Here is a 27,513-nt window from a genome sequence, read left to right as displayed (position 1 = left end):
TACTGGAAGCCAACCCATTTATTTGTAAATTATGCATGCTGTGGTCATTTATTGTTTCCAGGGAGTCAGGACACAGAAGTGATAGGCAAAGATGACAGTTTTCCAGTACCACTGTGCAACACTGCACTCTGAACAGATAAAATGAGTGCTGGTAGATTAGGTTAGGAATAGGGCTATGAGATTCCATATTATAAAAGGTGTATGTGCCTATAAAAACACTTTCAGTTCTAATTGCCTGTTGCAAAAGTGCCCCTTGGTTACTTGCCTGTGTCATTTAACAAGACATATTCTAACAGACCTTCTGGCCTGGGCTTGGAGGTTCGGTTCGGCTTAGTCCCGATAGGATGGGGCACTAGTACTAGGGCTCATTTATCAACACTGGACAAATTTGCCCATGGGCAGTAAACCATAGCAACCAATCAGCAATTGGCTTTTTTCAGCCAGCTGCAGGTAGAACAATGAGTGCAACAATTTGATTGGTTGCAAGGTACACAACTGCAGTTATCATTTAGGCAGTTAGCATTTGCTCAGTGCAGTAGGTTTAGTATGATTTATAGCAGTAATGACAACTGTTATTTGCTGGAATTTTTACATATCCAACAAAATAATTTAGGTTCTAGGAAGATCTAGTTGGTTTCTATGTGGGCCTACACTTGCCCAGCCTGATGATTGATGTAGTTTGTAAGCAGTTATTCTCAATAAAGCTAGGAAAACATCCAGTGGGTTTATCTGCAAACTCCTTCTGACAGCATATCAGACATTGCTTGCATAATGTAAGTTATTTAGAGTGTTACTTTTGAAATGCATATTTAAGGAAGCTCACTTACCATAAAATATTATTTGGTAGCCATGTTCTTCATTTCCCAGGGTGCCACAACCATTTGACCTGTGCTCTGATAAACTTAAATTACATTTTATTGCTGAGCTGCAAGCGATCAGCAGAACAATGGGAAGATAGCAGTTCCCAATAGATATCAGAATAGCACTCAATAGTACAAAATCCAAGTCTAGCTTGGGACTCCAGTTACATGGGAGCAGGAAAAACAATAGGTTACCTGAAAGAAGTAATGTGTAGCACTGGCTCTTTCTGAAAGCTCAGACTCAGGCACAGTGTACTGAGATAGCTGCCTACACACCAATATTACAACTAAAAAAATACTTTTGTTGGTTCAAAAATAAAATTTTAAATGGTTACTGCCCTCAAAAGAGTGTCCTTTTTCCTTGAGGTATAGATAGATAGACTGCTGAGTCTTGTCCTTAGGAGTTTGCCCTTCTATGTTGGGCCATTCTCTTACAGAGAGGTTGTTTTGTCTCCCTAATGTATAAGTCAGAGCACTCTTCACTACACTGGACAGCATAGACCACATTACTTTTCATGTGCTTTGGTGTAGAGTATTTAGGGTGCACCAGCTTTGGTGTCAGAGTGTTGCTGGGTTTGAAAAACATAGGAATGCGATGTTTGTTGAAAAGTTTTTCTGATGTTCCAGCACCATATGGGATGACTATGTTGCTTCGCCTGCTGTGTTCCTCCCTTCTGTTTGTTGGTCTGGTCTTTTTGCTTGTCTTTGATTTAGTTTTGATAAAGGCCAAGTCTGGGTGCCCACAAGTTTTCAGAGCTCCTTTTAGATGCTTGTATTCCTTCTCTTTAGCCTCTGCATTGGATGCCACAGTTTCAGCCTGATGATTTAGAGTCCTTATGACACCCAGTTTATGTTCCAAAGGGTGGTGAGAATCAAACAGCAAGTACTGATCTGTGTGGGTGGATTTCCTGTATACTTCAATATCCAGCCCCCCCCTCCCCCTTTGATAACTATTGCAGAATCCAAAAAAGCCAGTTTGCTGTCTTTCACATATTCCCTTGTGAACGTGATGTTTTTGTCCACCAAGTTTATGTGTTTGATGAAGGCTGGAACCGTGCGTGCTTTAATTTTGACCCCGGTGTCATCCACATATCTGAACCTTGAAGGTGCCCAGGGCTTTCTTTTCCACTTCTTCAATGTAAAGGTTTACTACAATTGGAGACACAGGAGAACCCATGGCACAACCATTGAGACATATGTCCAGTAAGGAAGAAACTTGTTCTGGGGTCACTTTTATTCTGCTGCTGAGGGTGGTGTCTTGTTTTAGCCGTTTCCTCACTGTTTCAATTGCCCCAATAGTGTGTATGCATGTGAACAGAGATATAACATCATAGGACACCATTGTATCATTGATCTCCAGCTTTAACTCCTGCACTTTTTTGAAAAGTCCATGGAGTTATGTATGTGGTGTTAATGTGTTTCCAACTAAGGGAGCTAAGATGTTGGCTACATATTTAGAGATGTTATAAGTCACAGAGTTAATGCTCCTGATAATTGGACTCAAAGGGGCTCCTTCTTTGTATATTTTTAGGAGTCCATATAGGCATAGAGTGGCTTCACCTGGGTAAACAATGGTACAAAGCTGGACTGATGACCTTTTCGTTCTCAAAGTGTTGCAAGCAGTCTATAACCTTTTTCTTGTAGTTACTTGTTGGATCTCTCTTGAGTTGTTCATATGTGTCTGAATCGTTGTGGACACTTTGGCATGGTTGTCTGATGTATTCAGTACCACTGTCACTATCCTGGCAGGATAGTGACACTTGAGTCCTTGGCAAACTTAGGTTGGAAGGGGGAGCTTTAGCATTAGCTAGGGCTGCTGATACTTTCAACCGGATGTTTTCAGCCTCATCCACAGTATCTTATTGTTGTGGACAGATGATTCTGTGGCTGTGATGAAGTCTACCACTGGGATATACCGTGGGGCCACCGACACGGAAGAGAAGACATCCTTCTCTGGTTCTGTGAGTTCCCTATCTGATAAATTCTTTACCCCCAGATCCTTGATGTTCCAGCATATCTTGTTCTTATCTTCCTTCCTCCCTGTTGATTTGTCTCTTCGCTGGGTGTTGGTGGTACAGGTATGGGACCTATTATCCAGAATGCTCGGGGCCTGGGGTTTTCCGGATAAGAGATCTTTCTATAATTTGGATCTCCATAACTTAAGTCTGCTAAAAATCATTTAAATATTGAATAAACCCAATAGGATTGTTGTGCCTCCAATAAGGATTTATTATATGTTAGTTGGGAACAAGTACAAGGTACTGTTTTATTATTAAAGGGAAAAAGGAAATCATTTTGAAAAATTAGAATGATTGGCTTATAATGGAGTCTATGGGAGATGGCCTTTCCGTAATTAGGAACTTTCTGGATAATGGGTTTCCGGATAAGGTATCCCATACCTGTACCTGATAATAAACCGGTGAGTTTGTTTATATGCCTCTCCTTGCCCTTGGCATGTTGTGCAAGTTGAGCCCGCTCTGTGAATTCAACCACTCTTTGCAAAGTCGGCACTGGTAGTTCTGCTGTCAGTCTCTGTTTCACATTATCAAATTTATGAACTAGGACCTCAATTGAGAAATTAGTCTGTCTCACCCATTCATTTAACAGTTGTTTCTGGGCTTTCTGAAGGATCACCTTGGCCCTATGACCTTTAACCGAAGAACCCAGATGTAGGCTGCATGGTGTGATTTGCTGATATCGGCATCGTAGGTTAAAATGAAGATGGTTTCTGTAATCCGCAAGTTTTCTGACCGTCCTCTTATATTCCCGTACCAATTTTAGTGTATTCTCCCCAAAATGAGTATGATTCTCATTCATCCAGGTCATGATATACAGTATCTAGTAGGTTTAAGTCTAAAACAACTGAACTTTTCTGAGTTTTTTCCTTGAAAAGTTTCAGACTTAATTCTACTAGATACTGTATATCATGACCTGGATGAATGAGAATCTTCATAGACTTAAAGGAAGGGAGTACAGTATGAAAGCATTGCTTTCAGTTTGCACAGAATATTTTTTTTACATAGCTAGCAAAACACTATTTAGGCATATTGCCACTTTAATGAAGACAAAAAACCTACTTCTTAAACTATGAGAGTATGATCTTAATAATTTGGTTGATTTGGTTATACAACTGTTAAACAATTATCTAACTGGTAATTATTTTCACAGGTGAAAGTGACCCAGAGCACAGAGGGTTATAAAGAACCTCAGTATATAAAATTTTTGGAAAAAGGAGATTACTTTGGTGAAAAAGCTCTTATCAGGTCTGTGAATATTTACATTTCTGGGAGCTAAAAAATAGTGTTGAACATAAAAAAAAGCCCAAGAGATACTAAATGAATGCATTGTGAGGGACAGAATAGATAAAATACAGTATACGTTTATTTTACACTTTAATACATAACTCCTGCACTATTCAACAACTGAAATCTTCTGTAGAAGGTATATCTAGGTGGAAATATCTGCCCTCCTTTGAAGATAGTAAAAAACACAGGAGGTGGTTGTTTAACATATAGGGATGCACCGAATCCTGGATTCGGTTCGTGATTCGGGCCGAATCCAGCCTTTTTTTGAAGGATTCGGTTTCGGCGAATCCACGATCCCGAATCTGAATCCTAATTAGCATAAACTGGCATATGTCAATTAGTATTCGGAAAGGGTTAAATACTAGGGGGAAAATATTTACATTTTTAACCCTTCCCGGCCCTAATTAGCATATGCTAATTTGGTTTCGGATTCGGTTCGGGATTCGGCAGAATCCGTCAATGTGGGTTCGGGGGTTCGGCCGAACCTAAAAAAGTGGGTTCGGGGCATCCCTAGTTACATACAAAGGCAATGCTTAAAAATGTACAGTAAAGTATTGTGAAACAGAAACTGAAACCTAAACAATTTTTCTGCAATCGTTTGCTCTGGCTTGTTACCTAATGGAATTTAAAAAAATAAGCTCGTGCATTCCTTCTTCCTGCCTTCTCCCACCCCTTATGAATACAGTGTTGCCGAATGAAGGCAACTCTATATTCAGTTTAGCTTTTAATTGAATGATTATCTTGATGATAATGCACATATAAGGCCAAAACCAAACTAAAAAAACAAGACGCTTCTTCCTTTACTTAAGGAATTATGGGTGGAGACATGTAAAGTACTTCTTAATGTCACTGTGTCCAACTATGCATCAATAACTGCTGGTTTAATAGCACAGATACAGCCAAATAATTCAGAACCATGTATCCAAACTTGCATATACCTGCATACAGTATATGCCCATGGCATTTCTCCAGATCTTTCTGTAGTAGTCATATTAGGGCTGATTCACTAAGGTGCATTAAAACGAGTGCTATTTATAGCATGCGGTAAAAATTTTATTGCGTCTAATTTTTCGCATCTTAACGCACGATTCACTAAAAGGATACTAGCGTTAATTTAGACGCAATGCTGTTTGCGTTATTTAAGTTGTAAAGACTATTTTTGTGCGGTATTTGACGCAACGCGCGCTAATAAACGCAGTGCGCACAAATTGTCACCGCGTGCAAAATTTTTTTCCACATATAAACATTCTTATCTGTTACTTATCAATTTGTCATATCTCATGTACACTCTCTTATTTCACCCACAAAAATACCATGCATACACCTACACAGTTTCCCACACTCACATTCCTCCACAACCACCCCAATATATACCGGGCAGATGTGAAAAAAGTACTAAGCTAGTATATAGGGGACATACAGACATGACTTGAATTGTTTTCAGTTTGTTTATTACAATGATTCTTTTTTTTTTAATTTGTACACACATTTTGTAAAAATCTCCATTCTATTTGTTTTTTATGCAGTGATGATGTCAGATCAGCAAATATACTAGCATATGGAGATAGAGTGGAGTGTCTTGTCATGGATCGAGAGTAAGTAGCAAACGAAATCATTTTACAAGTTATGTAAAGCAGAATAAAAGTAAAGGATACACATCTACATCTAAAGTATGTTGTGCTATATATATATATATATATGTGTTTGTATGCATAAACACAGGGCTTTTTACTATGATTGATGGTATTTATTTACACCTCTCTTGTAGCTTTACAAAATGTTTCTGATCAATAAAATGTTTACTGCTTTGATTTCATCATAATATGTTAGACTGAACTGAGCAGTTAAACTCCATTCTATGCCACTGTCCTCTAATACAGAATTGCTAAGCCCCTAAAATAAACATTATTCAATTAATTTTATCACAATGCAAGTCAGTTAAACTTCTCAGCTATTCAGGAAATGTTTTGTACGTCCTAAAACCTTTTTTAGAGCTGCTTTGACCTTTTACACATTTTAAGCATAGTTGTATTAAAGTGACAAATTTTTGTAGACAGTAAGAATGAAGAAAACCAGACTTTCTTTCACAACAAAAGACTTTTAGGATGAATTATAGTAAGGGGTAATCCTTTCAGATGAAGTCATGTTTTGATGAGCCTTACAATGTGTTTTGGTTGTCTCAGAAGGTGGACAATCTAGATCAGTGCTGTCCAACTGGCGGCCCGCGGGCCGCATGCGGCCCGCGACCCCCCTCTGTGTGGCCCCCCACCTGTCTGGCTGCTTTGATGGCTTACTCTTGTGTAAGCTTTAAATGGTATCAGTACTGTGATTAACTGCCCCCCCTGCATGGTTCTCACCTCAGATTCAGGCTGTAATCAGGCTGTATTGTTTAAATATGTAATCCCCTGTGTTGTTCACACCTGTTAATCTCTGCATTGTTCACCCCCTGCAGTGTTCACACCTCAGGCTCAGGCTGTAATCACCCACATTGTTCCCCTGTTCACACCTCAGGAGCAATAGAAACCCACAAATAATCCCTTCACACTACAAAAAGAACATACACTGAGGTGGTACTTCAATTAAAATTTTTTTTTAATATATAGTTATTGTGCAGACTGTAGGAGCAGTGCCAGAATTGTGTCACTTTAGGCTGCCTGTGTGTGCCATACACACAGGCATCATAGGGCAGGCAGAGTATGGCACACACAGGCAGGGTAGGGAAGGCAGAGTATGGCACATACAGGCAGAGTATGGCACACACAGGCCAAGTATGGCACAAACCAGCCAAGAATGGCAAACACAGTGAAAGTATGGCACACCGGCAGGGTAGGGAAGGCAGAGTATGGCACACACAGGCAGGGTAGGGCAGGCAGAGTATGGCACACACAGGCCAAGTATGGCACAAACCAGCCAAGAATGGCACACACAGTGAAAGTATGGCACACAGGCAGGGTAGGGAAGGCAGAGTATGGCACACACAGGCAGGGTAGGGAAGGCAGAGTATGGCACACACAGGCAGGGTAGGGCAGGCAGAGTATGGCAGGTTTTGCTGTACTACAACCATTAATTTGGGTATGGTCATATGATAACATGGGTGTGGTTTCAAGTGGGTGCGGTTTCAAAAAGGGGAGTGGTCAAAACTGGCTTCCATTATCGGCCCTCCACCACGTAGGTCGGAAAAATTCCGGCCCTCGGTACAACAGAAGTTGGACAGCACTGATCTAGATTATTTAGGAACAGGGATCTTGTTTTAGTTATAAAATACTGGATGTGCCAACGTTTTGAAATTATTGCTTAGTATATTCCTTTAACATGGGTCCTGCGGAACCGTGCCCCTCATTTCGATTTGCTCCTGGTAGCAGCAATATATGTCAAAATATGTAAATTCCTATAAACAGGACCAGCTCACCATTTCACAGCAAAATAAAAATATATATAGGTTTTATATAGTTTACAGATTGTGTAAAAGCTAACATATACATAACATACATAATCATATAATCACCTCTAAGGAGGTGATTTATTAAGACACGAATGCTCCGAGCGTATTTTCGCCGATTTTTTGGCGCTTGCGCAACTTTTTCGTACACCCGCGCAACAAGATAGGGGAACTTCAAACATTACTATTTAGAAGAAATTGTTTGTCAGTAAACAGCTCAAAACAAGTTTTGCATTTAGGCCCCTTGGGGCCACACAATCCAATTCATGTATCCAAAATGCTTCCTGTTTTAAAAGCATCTTATCACGATCACCCCCCTTAGAACTTGGTGGTATATCATCTATGAGCATGCATCGGAATGTAGATGGATCGTGTTTTGCCGCAACCCAATGACGTGCAACTGCTTGTTGTGTGATATCTTGTTTTTTTAATTTTAGTGGCCCTATCAGGGTCTAAAGCAGCCCTTATGTTGGTTTGGTACATACTGATTCTTTCTATCTGATTCTTAACTGTCTTTTTGTCTTTCCAATAGAGATAGCCACATGGGCACTTGAAAGTATAAGCAACCATTGATGTTGTACATGTCATCCTATGTTTGATATTATACCTTGTGCCAGTATATGGGTGCACAAAAGTTGTGCCTAACATAAGGATTCCACACATAACACAACCCCAACACACCTGGTTGGAACAAGAAAATGTTTGTGTTTCATCTTGGAATATTTATCTACTGGATCAGTGGGGCTTAAGTATCCTTTGAGGTTCCTTTGGGTTGTGTTATGTGTGGTACCCTCATGTTAGGCGCAACTTTTGTCATATCACACAACAAGCAGTTGCATGTTGCAGCAAAACACGATCCATCTACATTCCAATGCATACCCATAGATCATATACCCCCATGTTCTAGAGGGGGTGATCGTGACAAGGGGGGGGGATGATCGTGACAAGAAGTTTTGAATTGGATTGTGTGGCCTAAATGGTCATCTTATCATGGGTTGTTTCCTGACTTAAACAATTTCTTCCCTATAATAATATTTGAAGTTCCCCTATCTTGTTTTGAAAGTCATATTTTAAAAAAAGTGAATAGCATTGTCATAACATGTTTTTAGTTACATAGTTACATAGGGTTGAAAAAAGACCTGTGTCCATCAAGTTCAACCCATCCAAGTAAACCCAGCACACCTAACCCACACCTACCAATCTATACTCACATACATAAACTATAAATACAACCACTAGTACTAACTGTAGATATTAGTATCACAATAGCCTTGGATATTCTGATTGATCAAGAACTCATCCAGGCCCCTCTTAAAGGCATTAACAGAATCTGCCATTACCACATCACTAGGAAGGGCATTCCATAACCTCACTGCCCTCACCGTGAAAAACCACCTACGCTGCTTCAAATGGAAGCTCCGTTCCTCTAATCTAAAGGGGTGACCTCTGGTGCGTTGATTGTTTTTATGGGAAAAAAGAACATCCCCCAACTGCCTATAATCCCCTCTAATGTACTTGTACAGAGTAATCATGTCCCCTCGCAAGCGCCTCTTTTCCAGAGAAAACAACCCCAACCTCGACAGTCTAACCTCATAGTTTAAATCTTCCATCCCCTTAACCAGTTTAGTTGCACGTCTCTGCACTCTCTCCAGCTCATTAATATCCTTCTTAAGGACTGGAGCCCAAAACTGCACTGCATACTCAAGGTGAGGCCTTACCAGGGACCTATAAAGGGGCAAAATTATGTTCTCATCCCTTGAGTCAATGCCCTTTTTTATACAAGACAGCACTTTATTTGCTTTAGTAGCCACAGAATGACACTGCCTGGAATTAGACAACTTGTTATCAACAAAAACCCCTAGATCCTTCTCCATTAAGGAAACCCCCAACACACTACCATTCAGTAGATAGTTTGCGTTTATATTATTTCTACCAAAGTGCATAACTTTGCACTTATCAACATTGAACCTCATTTTCCAGTTTGCTGCCCAGTTATCTAATTTTGTCAGAGAGTAAGAGAGTTAGAGTAATGAATTTATGTGTTTGTTTTTTCAACAGGGTAAATATTGCAGATGTTATTCATGGCTAGCTATTTTAACACAAAAGATATATGTATCTTATATGCAAAAAATATGATGTGTTAATTAGCAATCTGTGATGTAATAGAGGTGTGACTATTAAATTCGATTTAAGTGTTCATTTGTACTCTATCCTTGAAAAAGGTCCCAAGTCCAACATGTGATGCATTCATGTGATGGGTGTGTAATACTCAAATCATGGAGAGTCAGCCTGCTAATCAATATGTCTTTCCATAGCATGAAATTTAGCATTTACTTGGGATACTTAGTTAAAAACCTTACACACAGTTTGGCCACAGTATGATAGTGAGACATTAATCTGCAATAACATTTGACACCCCCCAGTGATTTTTTTCCTTCTCCTTTAATTCACATGCAACACTTAGCAACACTAAGGGGCAACCCACGAACGGGTCGAAATGAGTCCAATTGCGTTTTTTTCGTAAAGATCGGTATTTTGCGATTTTTTCATATTTTTTGCGATTTTTTTCAGCGTCTTTACGAATTTTTCGTTACCAATACGATTTTTGCGTAAAAACGCGAGTTTTTCGTAGCCATTACGAAAGTTGCGTAAAATCTTGCGATTTTTCGTAGCGTTAAAACTTGCGCAAAAAGTTGCGCTTTTTTCGTAGCGTTAAAACTTACGCGAAACTTCGCACCTTTTAAGTTTTAACGCTACGAAAAAGGCGCAACTTTTCGCATAAGTTTTACCGCTACGGAAAAAGCGCAAGATTTTACGCAACTTTCGTAAAGGCTACGAAAAACTCGCGTTTTTATGCAAAAATCGTATTGGTAACGAAAAATTCGTAAAGACGCCGAAAAAATCGCAAAACATACGAAAAAGTCGCAAAATGTTCGTTTTCAAGTTGGAACTTTTCCAATTCGGGTCGGATTCGTGGGTTAGTAAATCAGCCCCTTAGGGGCACATTTACTAACCCACGAACGGGCCGAATGCGTCCGATTGCGTTTTTTTCGTAATGATCGGTATTTTGCGATTTTTTCGGAAAATTATCGCAACTTTTTCGTTACCAATACGATTTTTGGGCATACTGTGTTCCATATGTGGGCAATCAGAATCATACCAAACACCAGGAGTGTCTCATGTTCCAGTCCCCCAGAAAACATCCCTTCTAATTGGTGGGTATAGGCTGTCCCTATTTGGAATCATTAGAATGCATGTGATCTCCTCATAACTGATATGTGATTTATGAGGGGGTCAACTCTATCAGAGGGGATATGGATACCTTCTATAAACCATCTATTTTTAAGGTTCACAGCTCCTTTCCTTTGATCATAAGATCAAAAAAGTGACTACTCTACCTTCTTTGCCCAAATGGCTCAAAATCTTCTAGCCTTCTGGCTAGTCTTGTAGCCAGCTACCTTTACACAGCCCTCTACTGGAGTGTCTAATTAAGGGTCTCTTTGTGAGCCTGAGACCAAGGGGGTTTATTTACCATGTAAATATTGGAGTGAAGCATTACTGATGATGTTGCCGAATTAGATTTCAACAGTTAGAAAACCAAAGCAAAGCATCTGATTGGCTGCTAAGAGCAACATCACTTTCACTCCACTTTTTGCACAGCATGATACATATACCACCAAATGTTTCCAGTGTTAGCCCTTAATACTGCACTGGCATGGCACTAAAGATGTACAATTTATAGGATTAAATTACTCTTTACTCATCAACCAGTTTCTTAACAGTTTTAGCATTAGTGATTACAAACATTGTCTTGAAGGCTGTAAAGAAGATGTAATTTTTTCCCCTAGGACATTTAATAAGACAGTTGGAACGTACGAAGAACTTATGAAATGTCTTGAGGGATATGTAGCAAATTTGACCCTTGATGATGAAAGAAGGCATGCCAAGTACGTATGGACCATTTGTTTATATCGATGTTTCTTTTGAAAATGTAACATTATGATTTTATAATACCTAAGCAATTAATAAACAGATTAAATATGTACAGTACAGAACTGTATAGTCAACAAATCATTCTTTAGCTTTAGTGCCATTACAGAATATACTGTTTGATAATATAATATATCCACATGGTACTTCAGCCAAGTTTGGTACGGCAAGTGGCAAACAACAGTCTGTTGTTAGAACCCTGGATGACAGCTGATGTGGCGGAACTCCTATCTTGTCAGCACCAGTATTTACGGACACCTTTTGGTGCCCAGGATCTTTCTGCTGTTGCACTGACAGAGAACCTGCCTACTTCAGAGTAAGAACCAGAGTAAAGGTATAGACAAGGATCATGCAAAAAGATAGTCGAGGACTGGGTGAAGGTTACACCAGATGGCAGTATTTGTGATCAGAAGAAGGCAAGGATCAAAACTGTATGAAGCACACTAAGACAAGGCATGAGCAGAATCTGCATGAGAAATCATGGGCAACTGTATTGAACGAGAACAGGCATTTAAAGCAGTAAGGATGCTAAAACTCAAAAATAAGAATAAGAATATTATGTCCTAGTGTCAAAACATTCAGTAACATGCGTGCATCTGATGTCACAGCGTAAAAAGGGCTCACCCATAAAGGTAAAGCCACAAGCCACTAAGCCACAATAATCAACGATTATTTACATTAGTATAGGTATAGGACCTGTTATTCAGAATGCTCAGGATCTTGGGGCTCCGGACCATACCTTAAGTCTACTATAAAATTATTTAAACATAATTTAAACCCAATAGGATTGTTTTGCCTCCAATACGGATTAATTATATCTTAGTTGGGGTCAAGTACAAGGTTCTCTTTTATTGTTACAGAGAAAAAGGAAATCATTTTTAATAATTAGAATTATTTGCTTATAATGGAGTCTAAGGGAGATGGCCTTTCCGTAATTCAGAACTTTCTGGACAATGGGTTTCCGGATAAGCGATCCTATACCTCTACTAAACTGTCTGAAGTAGAGACTCATCTCTAGTATTTGAAACAAAAAAAGAAAGACTAAAACAGGCTAAAAGAAATGGCATCTTAAGTGGCTTTTAAAATGCTAGTGCTTAATGTTTGGTGATTAAGCTGATTCTTAAAATTGTCCAGAATTGTACCCCAGCGACAGTTGCAAAAGATCAAATTTAAGTCAATACACTGATTAAAAAAACAAAGTCTTTATGAAATGTGTATGAAGTCAATTTTACTTTCTACACAGCGTAAAGAACAGTGTACAGTTGATTTGCACAATCACTTTTTTCACACTGGAACATACTGTACTTAGCGCTTACATTTTTCCCATTGGCTTATAACTTATGTGCAGTCTACAGTGGTTAAAAATAATGGCATCACATCCGGTGATCAGGTGGTGTAGAAAAAACACACCTTAATATATTTGCTATTTATTTCACATAGATTTTACATAGTTTTTTTCTGGCATTATTATTTCAGTATGATTAAAAGGCCCCTTAATAATTTAGCAGTTGTGACCAGAACACTAATAAAAAAATCCAATAAAGATTTTAGTCAATAATGAAAAAAATGTGTAGCACCCTTCAAGTAACTTTGTGGTAGGTTAATATAGAATGATATTTATTTTTTTGTTTATCATAAATATTATGTTCTGCATAGTTCTCAGCAACTTGCGTGAAAAGGGGTTATCCCTTGGAAAACTCATGGGAGTGAAAGGAAAACCTTTGTCTGTTTTAGAGGTTTAGTTAGACCTTATTTTGAAAATGACTTGTGAAACTTGTATATCATTGTTACTGAGGAAAACAGTAATTCTCATTTTAGGATACATTTTGAACTCAAGAGCATTTTATGGAAGAATCATAAGAAAGTTACTTGATGTTCCAGTGATAGTTTATTTTGGTGTACATGATGACATTTTCTCATATTTCTGCTTGATTTTCTCTTAAAATAATTACTTGTCATATCCATAAAAATATTTTATTTTTGTAGGAGCCCAGTGAATGAACGACATCTAAGAGCCGTGTCAATGGAACTGAATAAAATGAAACAAACTCTTGCAAGATTTCCATCTGCATCCCCTTTTGAGAATCTAGAGATTGTCACAACACTGGGTGTCGGTGGGTTCGGGAGAGTGGAACTTGTAAGGTTTTGCATTTTCCAAAAATCAGAAATCCATTAATAATTAATTGAGCTGGCTTTCATATCTATTGTTTGATGATTCCAAACACATAAGGCCAATTAATAGCAAAATTGTACTGTTAATAAAAAAGCTGTAATAAGTTTGCTAGCTAGTGATGTATTAGTACACAGTGAAATTTGTACACCAAAGTTACATGTAAAAACTGTCACCAATAGTTTAATATAGTTTAACATTAAATATTTTTTTAGATCCTTAATCATTGACATCATTGATCAGTGTCCTCAAACTGAGAATATTTTCTGAGGTGCACCTAAATGGCTCATGATGGATTGTCAATAAGCAATCATCTTGTTTATCTGGGAACAAAGGAAAAAAAAAGTTTTTTGAGTAAAAACCCTTGTCTTCCTCCTTTTTACTGTTTATGGTATATTATTATTTATTAACAGTACATTTTCTGCTAACATAAAATGGCATGAAGCATATTTTCTCTGAGTGTGACATTCCTATTGACTACATTCCTATTGATCACAAATCTAATTGTTAATTTGACTTTGACATTTATTAAGTGCAAAAAATTTGGAAAACTGGAATATTAAAATTTAACATCTAAAACCTAGATAGTAAAGTCGAGTTCTTGTAAAAATCCATGGGAGTTGCATTAGCAAAATTCAAGCTGTTTTTCAGTTTTTGAGATGAATTCAAAATTTTGCAGATTAATCAAAAATGGTAAATAGGATGTAATTTTATTGCTTTACAGTTGTCTTTTTACAGATGTTCGAGTTTCTTTAATTTTTTTTTAATTAGAACAGCAGAAAATTAGAAAGGAGGAGGTGGGATGCTTATTTATCAAAATTTGAATTTTTTTTTTTTTTTTCAATTCTAAGCGGCAGATTTAGCAAATCTAATGACTAGGGGCAGAATTCCAGTTTGTGGGGAAAAAAAGCAGGCGTGAGAAAAAAAATAACCACGATAAATCTTGTGTGACTTATCTACTCGAATGCTAGCTTATTTAAGAAAAAAAGCAACGGAATATTCCTGCCTGCATTTTGTCTCAGAAAAAAAGTTGCATGCTGGTGAGAATCACATTGTTCCATTCCTTTTCAATGAGGCTAAAAAAACTTAAATGTTTTGTTAAACTGGGAAAATAAAATTGACTTCTAATTGAACCTCACCAGCTTTTACTTGCAGAGTTTTTTCTGGTGACTTTTTGCAGATTTATTCTATAACAAATACAGACAATTTGTTCTTCTTAAGAATATTCTCTAGTATATTTGCGTCACATTTTTTTGCTGTGTTTTTTCTCCAATTGTGAAAATCACACAAACTCAAACTTTGATGTCAGCCCCTAAATCTAAAACAATTTATTGAACAAAACATCAACGCATCAAATTTGTATTATATTTATCATTGTCACTGGGTGACAAGCTCTCAAAAAATGTAAAAACTTGATTTAAAAAAATAGCTTAAATTTTGCTGAGTTATGGCAAAAATTTGAATTCTAATGGTTATTTAGTAATATGGATGGCAGCAGTTTAATGGGGGCAAAAGTACGATTCTTCAGTTCGGGTTTTTTTGTGGGAAGGAAAAACCTGCAAATTTGTCACAATTTATTATGCAACAAAACCACAATTCTGAATGCAAAATTACGGATTGTAGAGTGGATTAGGGTGGGGGTGTAAAACCTAGACTAGAGGCAAGTAGAGTGTAGGGGCAGGATGTTTAATAACATGTATCACTTTATCTGTTTAACGTTTTTATACTGTTGGCAGGTCAAGGTAAAGAATGAGAATCTGGTTTTTGCACTAAAATGCATTAAGAAGAGGCACATTGTGGACAACAGGCAACAAGAGCATATACATTCTGAAAAAAACATTTTAGAAGAAGCATGCTCTCCTTTTATTGTGAAGTAAGGGTTTCATTGATTATAAGAGCTGAAAGGGGGTCACAGTGTAACAATGCCCTACTATTTAGCAGCTATGACTTTAAGGAAGATCATTTGACCCCCTTTTATCTGGTTCATTAATATGATCTCTATGATTCCACAAAGGTGGCCGTTTTAATTTTACTAGTCTGTGTATTTAGTCCAATTTTCTGCAGGTAACATTTGCAGGAAGTTCAAAAGACAATATCATAATCAGTTCTTGTGCGTTTTGACTTCTCCTTAAGTTTCAAATTTTTTCACCTAAAGTAATCTTCAATTTTACTTTGAAAGTTATCTATCAACTCATCTTGGGTTGTAGATAGTCAACTAAAAATGCTTGCGAGATAAATAAATAATGATGATGATAGTGTTTTTACTAAAGTCAAATTCCATATTTAAAATATGTGGGTACACTACTTATATGCTAAAGTTATACCAAAAGGATACAGAATAGTTGGCAATTATTATTAATATGTCACATTTAGAAGACAGAGAAAAAAGAATATAAAGTATTGTCATCATCGCTAACCTCAGACTTCTGGCTGGTTCTTTTCTTCACTGAAATAGGCACTGGGCCAGAGTACTATTCTAATGAGTACTGTGCCACTAATAAAAGCCAAACTTATGCTCTACTTTGCAAAATGAGAATGCAGTGCTCAGTAGAATAAAAATTAATGGAGAGGAGGGTACAAATTTGTCCAGCTCGTCAGTGCTTATAGTAACTAACTAGGGTCTAGGGTGTAAAGTTAGCGACTATTAGGGCTTTCCTTGTCCTTGTCCTTTAATCCATTGGATCAGTAATCCCCATTTGTATTATAATGGAGATATTGCAATCAGCAGATTTATCCCGGTCTATATTGCTTAATTAGTATCAAGGACAACATTCCATATAAGAACTGTTTGACATAGATTTAGAGCCCACATATAATAACTTAAACCTCATGGTTTATTTTATTAATTAGAATAAATAATTGCATAACATCTCTCAGTGGTCCTATGAATAACATATGAAGGCCTATAACCTGTTAACCACCAGAAGGATGGCAGGATCTAATCAATTCAGAGTAGATAGAGACATCTTAAAGGAGAATAGAAAGGTTTGGCTGAAGTGATACCCACCCCAATGTGCTGTATTTTATTGTATTCTCTTTAGGCTGATGACAGACAATAAGTTTGTTAATCTCCTCTCGTTGTGGCAACTAACCTCCTCAAATGCTTTCCTACTGCAAGAATGTAAATCTCCAGTAGGAAAGCATTCAAGGAGATTTGTTTCCACCGCTAGAGGGGATTAATCACAAGGTGACTAAACTCATAGTCTGTCATCTGTAGAACTTTGCTTGCACTTTGCCTCAATATACCAATTAGTGATGTATAGGCTGGTCCAAAACCTGCGGGTCGGAGGGGTTTGGGCTGGCTCAACATATCTTTGGTCAGCTGAACTCTGCCCACCTGTAACATTACTGTGCTGCAAAATTCCCCGCCAGCCACCTGTTTATCTATACACTTGCGTCTGCATGCCTTCCTCACTCTGATGTCAGGGGTGGGCAAGTCTGCCACAGGTGTAAAAATAATGAAAGCACTGTGGGTCCGGTAGGGTTCTGGTTAGGAGTGGGCAGGTTAGGGTCAGGTAAAAAGCTGACCTGCACATCATTTATACCTATGATATCTCATAGTTGTATCCTAGGAAAATATTGTTCATTATCACATTTTTTAAAAGCTGGTATTTTTAGAAAATTCTTATTGTACACCATAAGTACAAAGGTGTGGCAAAGCAGTTATGTAGAGTTGGAGAATGGGGCCTCTTATAACCATCTTGTTATTTTACTCTTTCAGCTAAAAGTTCTTACACTTTTGTGTATTTTCAGACTCTACTGCACTTTCAAGGATAATAAGTATGTGTATATGCTTCTTGAAGCATGCCTTGGAGGGGAGCTTTGGAGCATTTTAAGAGATAGGTACGTATATTTATTACTGTACTGCAATAATAATACTATAACATAATGGGGGAAATGTAGTTAAAGTCAGGAAAAAATTTCCACAAGTAAGAATGAAAATGAATAAAACAAATGAACATTAATTATTAATTGGCTTAAAATACTGATGTCTACATCATACTATAAGTAAACTTATCCTTTACATTTATTTCCATGTAGTGTTTTTTTAATCTAGACATACTATATGTATATGAGTATGTGCACACATTTAAACTAACAAATCATACTATTTCTTCTACTTTCAGGGGCAGTTTTGATGAGCCTACTGCAAAATTCTGCACTGGGTGTGTAACAGAGGCTTTTGAGTATTTGCATCAAAAAGGGGTTCTATATCGGGATTTGAAGCCAGAAAACTTACTTCTGGATTCAGAAGGCTATGTCAAACTGGTATGAAAATGTTATTCTACAGTGAGAATAAGCATTCAGAATTTGTCAGTTCAACTACCCAACCAACTTTCAATTGAAAACTTTACATTATGGGGCCGATTCATTAAAACACGAGTTTGAATCCCGAATGGGAAAAATTCAGATTGGATACGATAATTTCTGAAGATCGCAAATATCACGAAAATGCTTACGAAAAAATCGTATTAGTCATGATGATATCGTATTGGCGATCCGAAAGTCACAAAATGTTCGTACCGAACGAACCTTTCCGAATTTTTCACGCAAGCGTACGAAAAAGTCACGCAAACGTATGAAAAAGCTGCGCAGGCGTACTAAAAAGTCGCGCAAACGTGAAAAAATTGAATGAGTGAACGCTCCGAGCATTCGTGTCTTAATAAATCTCCATCTATGAGTGATTTGTTTATTTCCCTAACTACTTTGCATACAGTACAGTAGGCAGGTTGAGTTAGTTGTCATTTGATGCATTAGGGTGTTATAAAAGAAAGGGTAGAAAGTAAAATAGAAAGTCAAAAGTAAAATAGAAAGTAAGATCAGAAAAAAATTAGATCAGATTAACCAGTGGTGTAACCTTCTAGTGAGATATTATTCATAAGGGCTCATTTACTAATAGAAGAGCAGGATGCAAGAGCAACAAAGGCAAGCAAAGTTCTGCATAACAGAACAAAAAAGATCTGCATCTTTCCAACAAATACAGTGCTGCCTATGTTCATTTATGGCTATATTCAAGAGGCATGACCAAGAGGCAGCATGTGGGAATCCCCTTGGACAACCCATAGTTTGCATGAGTTATATATTATTCAACCAGAATGCAGCGTATGTCATGGGTCCAAGTGTCTCACGCATGGATCCTATGGGGGAGCAATTTTTTAATGCTTGATCCTGCGCTCCTGATTGTGGGTTAAGTTAATAATCCCTACAATAATTTAGCAGCTGTATTAAGTATGTAACTGAATTCCCTACACCCACATTCACTTTGGTTCTAGTTTCTCTCTGTCTACCTTGTTTCTGTATAAAATTTCACAAATAAGATGCAGAGATGCATGCTTGCATTTTAAAAGCCAAAAATTAAAAAGTTATTTATGTTTATTTTAAACAGTCAAAAGTGCCTGGTATTTTAAGGGCTCTGGCACACGGGGAGATTAGTCGCCCACGACAAATCTCCCTGTTCGCGGGCTACTAATCACCCCGGATTGCCATCCCACCGGCGAAAATGTGAATCGCCGGTGGGATGCCGTACGCGGCGGCTCGATTCACGTACGCCATCCCACCGGCGATTTACATTTTCGCAGGTGGGATGGCAATCCGGGGAGATTAGTCGCCCACAAACAGGGAGATTTGTCGCGGGTGCCAGAGCCCTAAGGGGACTAAGATAAACACTATTGTCATCTTCAAACTCAAGAATTGCTTTAGAATTAAATATACCACATATCTCTCGCTACTTTAGCAATTTCATTATAATAAAGGGCATGGGGTATCTCTTTATGGTCCCTATCCATCCCCAATCACACGTTATTTAGTAACAATTTATTAAAATAAAACCCAGAAAGGCAGAATCTTTTTTGCTGACGTTCAGTCTTTTTTGCTGACAAAAAAAAATCAGCAAAGTCATAGTAGAAACAGATTAATAGCTTCAATTCAATTAAAATATATAGTCTTTAAGCATGGTAAAATGGTGGTGCACTAGAACTAACAGGACATGTTAAGAAATTAGGTAGGTGCAATACTTTCCACTGTATACCTTCATAAAATCAATGCAGCGATTCTTTTTCACAAGGTTGATTTTGGATTTGCTAAGAAAATTTTCCCTGGGCAAAAAACATGGACATTTTGTGGCACGCCAGAATATGTTGCTCCAGAAGTTATTTTAAACAAAGGACATAGCTTCAGTGTGGATTTCTGGTCACTAGGAATATTATTGTATGAACTCCTGACAGGAAGGTAAGTTTCCCATAAATAATAAATATAAAGAAATGCAGTTAATATGTTGTGATCTTTCATTAACCTTTTATTAAATTTTTTCACTCACAAATGCATCTAGGCATTAGTAAAAAATGCAATTTCATAATGTTTTTTTTACCTACAATGCAGCATGACACAGGCTACTGTGGGGACCCTGGAGCTACCACCACCTCGAAGGTGGCAGTAGATCCAGGGTATCCCTGTTTCAGTAGGTGCCCTGTGAGCCATTTATCCAAACAGACTGGCAGGCACATTGGAGCTTCATGCCAAAATGCACAAGAGCAAGAAATATTTGCATGTTGACTGCAGCAACTGCAGTGGCGTATAGAAAATAAGCCCATGTACTGTAATGTATTTTTCTTCATAACACGCTTTAGAAAGCCTATGGTTGCTTTGGTTTATATTCTAGAAATGGAAATTGCACAAGTGCAGCTGTGAGTAGCACCCAGCATATAGCTCTTATATTACAATCATAACTCTTATATACAATCATAAAATTGTACTATTTAATAACAATTAAGGAATGGAACAAGTATAACACTTTACATATGCTATTTAATTTCAGGGCCGGAATCAAGGGTAGGCAGAAGAGTCATGTCTAGGGAGCTAGGCACGTACCCCTGATAATTAAAAGCTTTTTTCACGTGTGTTTGTACCTGCAGTCCCATGTGGTGTCTTTTTGTGCGTGTTCCACATCACAGGAACACTTTAAGTAACCGACTCCATTTTTATCTATAGAGACTGCATCCACAGGAGTACAGTGAAACAGAAGACAGATAAAATGCAGTGCTTTATCTGCATTCTGTGCTTCAGTTCTTTGCATTGAGTTTTAAAGTGAAACCTTAAGTTTACGTAACCCGATTTTAAGTTTTCCATAATTTTACACCACTCTGTTGTGGTCCCACCAATATAAAATGCATACTACTTTTCCCTGACTTTATATTTTCCTTGATTTTAAACCATTTTTTGGCCCCCTGAAAAACCATAAATGGGGGTTCTTCTGTATTTGAATCCACTCCACCTGTTTCAGATGTTTTTTAAGCAACACCGCATATTCCAATGTGTTTTTTTTTAACTGGTTGTAAACATTTTACTCTTTTTCTGGATCTGATATAAATAATTTAATCAAGGCTTAAAAATCGTACCCAGAGTGCAATCAGTGCTTAAAAATGTACCTCAAGTGCAAACTGCCATAAGTTTTGTAATCAAATTTGTGTGACTAGCAAATGGTACTTCAAATTCAGGGAATTGTGTTGAAGAATGGCAATAACATAAAAGCATACAAAAACCACTGCATTCACAAAACTAGAGGGGATCGCATTCTTTTTGCATCAGTCTGATTGCATAAAATTTCCAAGCTCCGATTTCACTTTATTCCACATTTGTGCATCCCTCCCCCCCCATTGTATTGAATTATTCCATAACTCTCTCTCTGAAAATGAATGCACTTGATTTGGGGCTACAGAAATGTTCAGGCATGGGCAGGGACCTTAGAAGGCCCAAAAGCTTGCATTTTATATTCTATTAAATGAGCCATAAAAGGTATCACCTACCCTATATTTTCTGTATGCAGGGTTGGACTGGGCTGCCGGGGCCCCGGGAAAAAACCCAGTGGGCCCCGGCCCTTGTGGGCAACAGCGCCCCAGAACCGATCCCTGACAGTGCTCCCCCCTGCTTACAGTGTCCCTCCCCTGACGCGTCACTTGCACGCACTCAGGGGAGTACATTGGGCGGGTGGCCCTGCACGCCCCCAGTTCGGCCCTGCCTGTATGTCAGCCGTAAAAGTTATCACCTACCCTATATTTTAGCCATAAAAAGCATCAGCTGGTCAGTTTTAAAAGTGTTGGCTATATTATATAAATATAAATATTGGACTGACGTTACTCATAGTGATACATCCAGCAAAATATAGCCAGTTTCAGAAATAAATGAATGGAATTTACATTAATAGTTAAAAATATGCAAATACAGGTATGGGATGCGTTATCTGGAAAGCAATTTTTACAAAAAGTTGATTAGATAATGAAAGATAATGAAAGCATAGATCTAATTTGTTGCTATAGGTATCCAGTGTTTTTAAGTCAGCCCTCTTACACTCAGGTTTTTAAAAGGGATTCTAATTTGTGTCCACGTCACATTTGTGTTTAGTTGCATCAGTGTTGGTAAGAGTTTTAAAGATTTGTCATTAGCGTGCAAATTATCTTGAGTTGTATGTTACCTTGGGCTTCCTTCCAGATCTACAGTTATTTTTATGTATGTATGTGTATTTACAGACACACACATATATATACATATATATATTTATATAGTTTCTGTATATATATATATGTATTGTACAAAGTACAGTGCTCAGCAGGTTCTTTAACCAAAATGAAACTGTTACTAAATAAACATTTAATTAACCTAAAAGGCATGTTTTGACACCAGTATAAATTTATACTGAGCTGCATTTAGAGTGTTGTAGTCCTTACTTTTAATTCTAGGAGCACAAAGAGCTAACTCATAGGGGCTGATTAACTAACCCACGAATCCGAATTGGCAAAATTCTGATTGGAAAACGAACATTTTGCAACTTTTTCGTATTTTTTGCGATTTTTTCGTCGTCGTTACGACTTTTCGTAAATTGTCGCGACTTTTTCGTAACCGTTACGACTTGCGCGAAAAGTCGCGACTTTTTGTAGCCGTTGCGATTTGCTCGTATCTTGTCGGGACTTTTTCTTATTGCGCTCGTAAGCGGTGGGCGAAACTTTCAGACTTAGCATGATTTTGGAAGCCTCCCATAGGACTTAATGGCACTCTGCAGCTCCAACCTGGCCCAAGAAAAGTCACCATACTGAAGCTTGAATGAATCCGAAACTTTCGTACTCGGCGCAAAAGCTGCGAAAAAGTCGCGACTTTTCGCGCAAGTTGTAGCGCTACGAAAAAGTCGCGACATTTTGCGAAACATTCGTAATGGCAACGAGAAAGTCGCGACAATTTCCGAAAAAATGGCAAAATACCGTTCATTACGAAAAAAACGCATTCGGACACCTTCGGACCGTTCATGGATTAGTAAATGTGCCCCATAGGGTATAAAAAGCAGGGAAATATGCAAATTGCAAAAAAAAAAAGGCACTTAGCATTATTGTCCCATCTTTAAGTTTCATTTACTATCATGATACACAACAAACTAAGGTTTTAAACAAACCTAGACAAAATAAACAATTAAACACATTAATTGCTAGTGACGGTGGAGCATCAATGTCCGCAAAAAAATCAAGTCAAAGGTCACTGAAAATGTACCTAAAAAGTTCTTTGGCCCAGGTGTGCAAACCCCGGGCCCACCACCGATATATGCACTGCCAATAAAGGTAAACAAAATTAATCTCACCAAATTCGATGTATGGTCCGGGTGCTACCAGCCCCGAACCCGTAGCCTGGGGAGCAAATTTGAAATCCAAAGCAAATTACGGCATCAGTAAGCACTCCGAACGACCATGGTAATTAAAACCAACCTTTATTCATTCCCTTTAAAAACAGAAAGCCTAACGCGTTTCGTGCACATGGGCACTTAATCATAGGCATATATTGAGCAAACAAAGCATAGTTTAAATAGTCCATTAATTGATGACATCACACAGTTAAAACCAATAGGAAAAGTAGGGGAAAGGAACAAGGCAAAGAAAAAAGACAAAGGCAATCAATCAAATTACCATGGCTAATCTATTTAGAGGGAACATAACAATTGATGTCAAAGGCAGAGTTTAGACCATATGGGTGGCGAGTGCCCAATAAAAAAATCCATTTTACTTCCGCTCTTAAAAGTTTAGTCCATAAATCACTGCCCCTCTCATCTGGAAAGATTCTGTCTATTACTTGAATTTGCAACAAAGAATCATCCCCATTGCAACAATTTAAAAAGTGTCTCGAAACTGAGCTATTTTCATTTTTAGCTACTATGTATCCAATGTGTTCTCGCATTCTACACTTCAGTGAGCGGATTGTACAACCTACATACTGGATAGAGCAGCGAGCACAAGTTAATAAATATACTACATGGTGGGTATTACAATTAGCGTAAAAACGCATTTTAAAGGATCTTTGGGTAACTGAACTAACAAACTCTACAGAACGATTAATATGGCTGCATGTGATGCACCTCCGTGCACCACATGGGTATGTTCCAGAAGTCGTGAGCCACGTGGGTTTGGCTGATTGTGATTTCAATACTGTCGGAGATAGAGAGCTGCCTAAAGTTGGAGCCCTACGCGTGACAAACTTGCAACCATTTTTTAAAATCGAGGCAAGTTGGGAGTCATTATATAAAACCGGTAAAAAAACTCTGTATAACATTTTTTATTTCATAAAACTGCCTGCTATATGTCGTTATAAAGATGGGAATATTCGATTTATGTATAAATTGTTTTTTTGCCTGGTCTGTTTGTTTTTTCTTTAACAAATCAGAACGGTCCTTACATAGAGATTTAGCAAATGCTGGAATCAAAAGATTCATGGTGTAGCCACGCTCCAAAAAGCGTACCCTTGAGAGGCACGCTTGTTTAATAAAAACCTCTTCTGTGCTGCAGTTCCTCCGTAGTCTATAAAATTGGCCTAAGGGAATACCTTTAAACAGGTGACCAGGATGGCACGAATCTGCCCTTAGAAGAGAGTTCCCTGAACTAGGCTTCCTAAATGTGTCAGTTTCAATGTGTGTGCCAACCCCTTTCAACTCAAGATCTAGGAACGTGATATTGGTAGGACTGAAATTACTGGTGAATTTCAAATTCAAATCGTTATCATTCAACATACTTACAAACTGTGAGAAGGCACATTCAGTGTCTTTCCAAATAAAAATGAGATCATCCACATATCTTTTATACACCACTATGTGAGATAGAAAAGAAGAAGCACCTCCAAAGATGTGGGACTCTTCCCACCAACCCATATATAGGTTGGCATACGATGGTGCGAACTTAGCACCCATCGCCGTCCATTGTATGCCAACCTATATATGGGTTGGTGGGAAGAGTCCCACATCTTTGGAGGTGCCTTCTCACAGTTTGTAAGTATGTTGAATGATAATGATTTGAATTTGAAATTCACCAGTAATTTCAGTCCTACCAATATCACGTTCCTAGATCTTGAGTTGAAAGGGGTTGGCACACACATTGAAACTGACACATTTAGGAAGCCTAGTTCAGGGAACTCTCTTCTAAGGGCAGATTCGTGCCATCCTGGTCACCTGTTTAAAGGTATTCCCTTAGGCCAATTTTATAGACTACGGAGGAACTGCAGCACAGAAGAGGTTTTTATTAAACAAGCGTGCCTCTCAAGGGTACGCTTTTTGGAGCGTGGCTACACCATGAATCTTTTGATTCCAGCATTTGCTAAATCTCTACGTAAGGACCGTTCTGATTTGTTAAAGAAAAAACAAACAGACCAGGCAAAAAAACAATTTATACATAAATCGAATATTCCCATCTTTATAACGACATATAGCAGGCAGTTTTATGAAATAAAAAATGTTATACAGAGTTTTTTACCGGTTTTATATAATGATTCCCAACTTGCCTCGATTTTAAAAAATGGTTGCAAGTTTGTCACGCGTAGGGCTCCAACTTTAGGCAGCTCTCTATCTCCGACAGTATTGAAATCACAATCAGCCAAACCCACGTGGCTCACGACTTGTGGAACATACCCATGTGGTGCACGGAGGTGCATCACATGCAGCCATATTAATCGTTCTGTAGAGTTTGTTAGTTCAGTTACCCAAAGATCCTTTAAAATGCGTTTTTACGCTAATTGTAATACCCACCATGTAGTATATTTATTAATTTGTGCTCGCTGCTCTATCCAGTATGTAGGTTGTACAATCCGCTCACTGAAGTGTAGAATGCGAGAACACATTGGATACATAGTAGCTAAAAATGAAAATAGCTCAGTTTCGAGACACTTTTTAAATTGTTGCAATGGGGATGATTCTTTGTTGCAAATTCAAGTAATAGACAGAATCTTTCCAGATGAGAGGGGCAGTGATTTATGGACTAAACTTTTAAGAGCGGAAGTAAAATGGATTTTTTTATTGGGCACTCGCCACCCATACGGTCTAAACTCTGCCTTTGACATCAATTGTTATGTTCCCTCTAAATAGATTAGCCATGGTAATTTGATTGATTGCCTTTGTCTTTTTTCTTTGCCTTGTTCCTTTCCCCTACTTTTCCTATTGGTTTTAACTGTGTGATGTCATCAATTAATGGACTATTTAAACTATGCTTTGTTTGCTCAATATATGCCTATGATTAAGTGCCCATGTGCACAAAACGCGTTAGGCTTTCTGTTTTTAAAGGGAATGAATAAAGGTTGGTTTTAATTACCATGGTCGTTCGGAGTGCTGACTGATGCCGTAATTTGCTTTGGATTTCATTTACTATCATGGACTAAGTGCACAAATTTCTTTCCTTGAGACTGGATGTCGAGTAGGAAAGGTGCAAGGGTTTACTATTTGGTGTTATAACATGTGCATTTTTGTTATTTAAGTATTTAATTGCACATAGTGTTGTGTACGTGTAGACTAGCTCTATAAAACTAGGCACTTTGCATATTGTCCCATCTTTAAGTTTTATTTACTAACATGAGCTAAGGGCACAAATTTGTTTCCTTGAGACTGATTGCCAAGTAGTAAAGGCACAAGTGTTTACTATTTGGTGTTTTAACATGTGCATTTGTGTTATTTAAGTATTTATTTGCACATAGTGTTGTGTATGTGTAGAATAATTCTATAAAGCAAACTTAGTCCTATTACTAAAGTTTAGTAATTTTGCTTTGGTATGAACTATTTTGACCTTTGGCTAATGCATTTTCCATTGGTATTTCCAATTATATACACCCAAATCTGAACACACTAATTGTTGCAGATTTTTGTGTTACACTGCAGGTAATTCTCAGCCATTTAGCATTAGGGGATTGCTTTCCTAGTGAAATTTCCAACAATAAACATTATATAAGCAGAAAGTTATCGTTAGTTTAATTTTCCATAGTGACTAAGGTTTAAAGCTTAACAACATAAAGTTTTAATTTTTTATACATATATACCTTTGGAAACATTATAGCAAGGATCATTTTTCACATTGTTTGTGTAATATAACATATCTGACTTATTTTTGACCAGCCCTCCTTTTACTGGACCTGACCAGATGATCATCTACAATTTAATTCTTCAAGGAATTGAAAAAATAGAATTTTACAAAAATATAACAAAACGCCCTGAAGATTTGATTCGCCGCCTCTGTAGGTAAAGTATTTCATCCAGGTAAAGAAATGTTTTCAACATCAGCTGAAACATTTTTATATAATAATGCACTTTATCTAACCTCATGCAAAAGAATTTCTGCCTGGTTCAGTTGTTACAACCCAACTACAACATACAAGACATAAATTATGTTAATTTTCCCTTTTTTTTAAATTTCATTGGAAACCTTCTAATCACTATATGACTAACTTAAGAAACACGTAAAGTTTCAA

The 27,513-nt window shown here is 37.8% G+C and overlaps 1 protein-coding gene across 1 annotated transcript in view; it reads left to right on the top strand.

Moving 5' to 3' along the window:
- The window catches only part of prkg2 (protein kinase cGMP-dependent 2), a 48,253-nt gene that overhangs the window by 17,052 nt on the left and 3,688 nt on the right, over window positions 1-27,513 (top strand). Inside the window, exons 8-16 of the mRNA XM_002933997.5 lie at window positions 4,029-4,123; window positions 5,692-5,760; window positions 11,453-11,551; window positions 13,581-13,731; window positions 15,501-15,637; window positions 17,518-17,607; window positions 17,892-18,033; window positions 19,829-19,992; window positions 27,161-27,283. Coding sequence (XP_002934043.3) covers window positions 4,029-4,123; window positions 5,692-5,760; window positions 11,453-11,551; window positions 13,581-13,731; window positions 15,501-15,637; window positions 17,518-17,607; window positions 17,892-18,033; window positions 19,829-19,992; window positions 27,161-27,283 — 1,070 coding nt within the window. The remainder of the gene's footprint in view (window positions 1-4,028; window positions 4,124-5,691; window positions 5,761-11,452; window positions 11,552-13,580; window positions 13,732-15,500; window positions 15,638-17,517; window positions 17,608-17,891; window positions 18,034-19,828; window positions 19,993-27,160; window positions 27,284-27,513) is intronic.

Source organism: Xenopus tropicalis, chromosome 1 (assembly GCF_000004195.4).
Source record: "Xenopus tropicalis strain Nigerian chromosome 1, UCB_Xtro_10.0, whole genome shotgun sequence".
In the NCBI taxonomy this organism is placed as follows: Eukaryota; Metazoa; Chordata; class Amphibia; order Anura; family Pipidae; genus Xenopus; species Xenopus tropicalis.
Note: the sequence above shows the minus strand (reverse complement) of the source record. Positions and strands in the feature narration are given on the sequence as shown.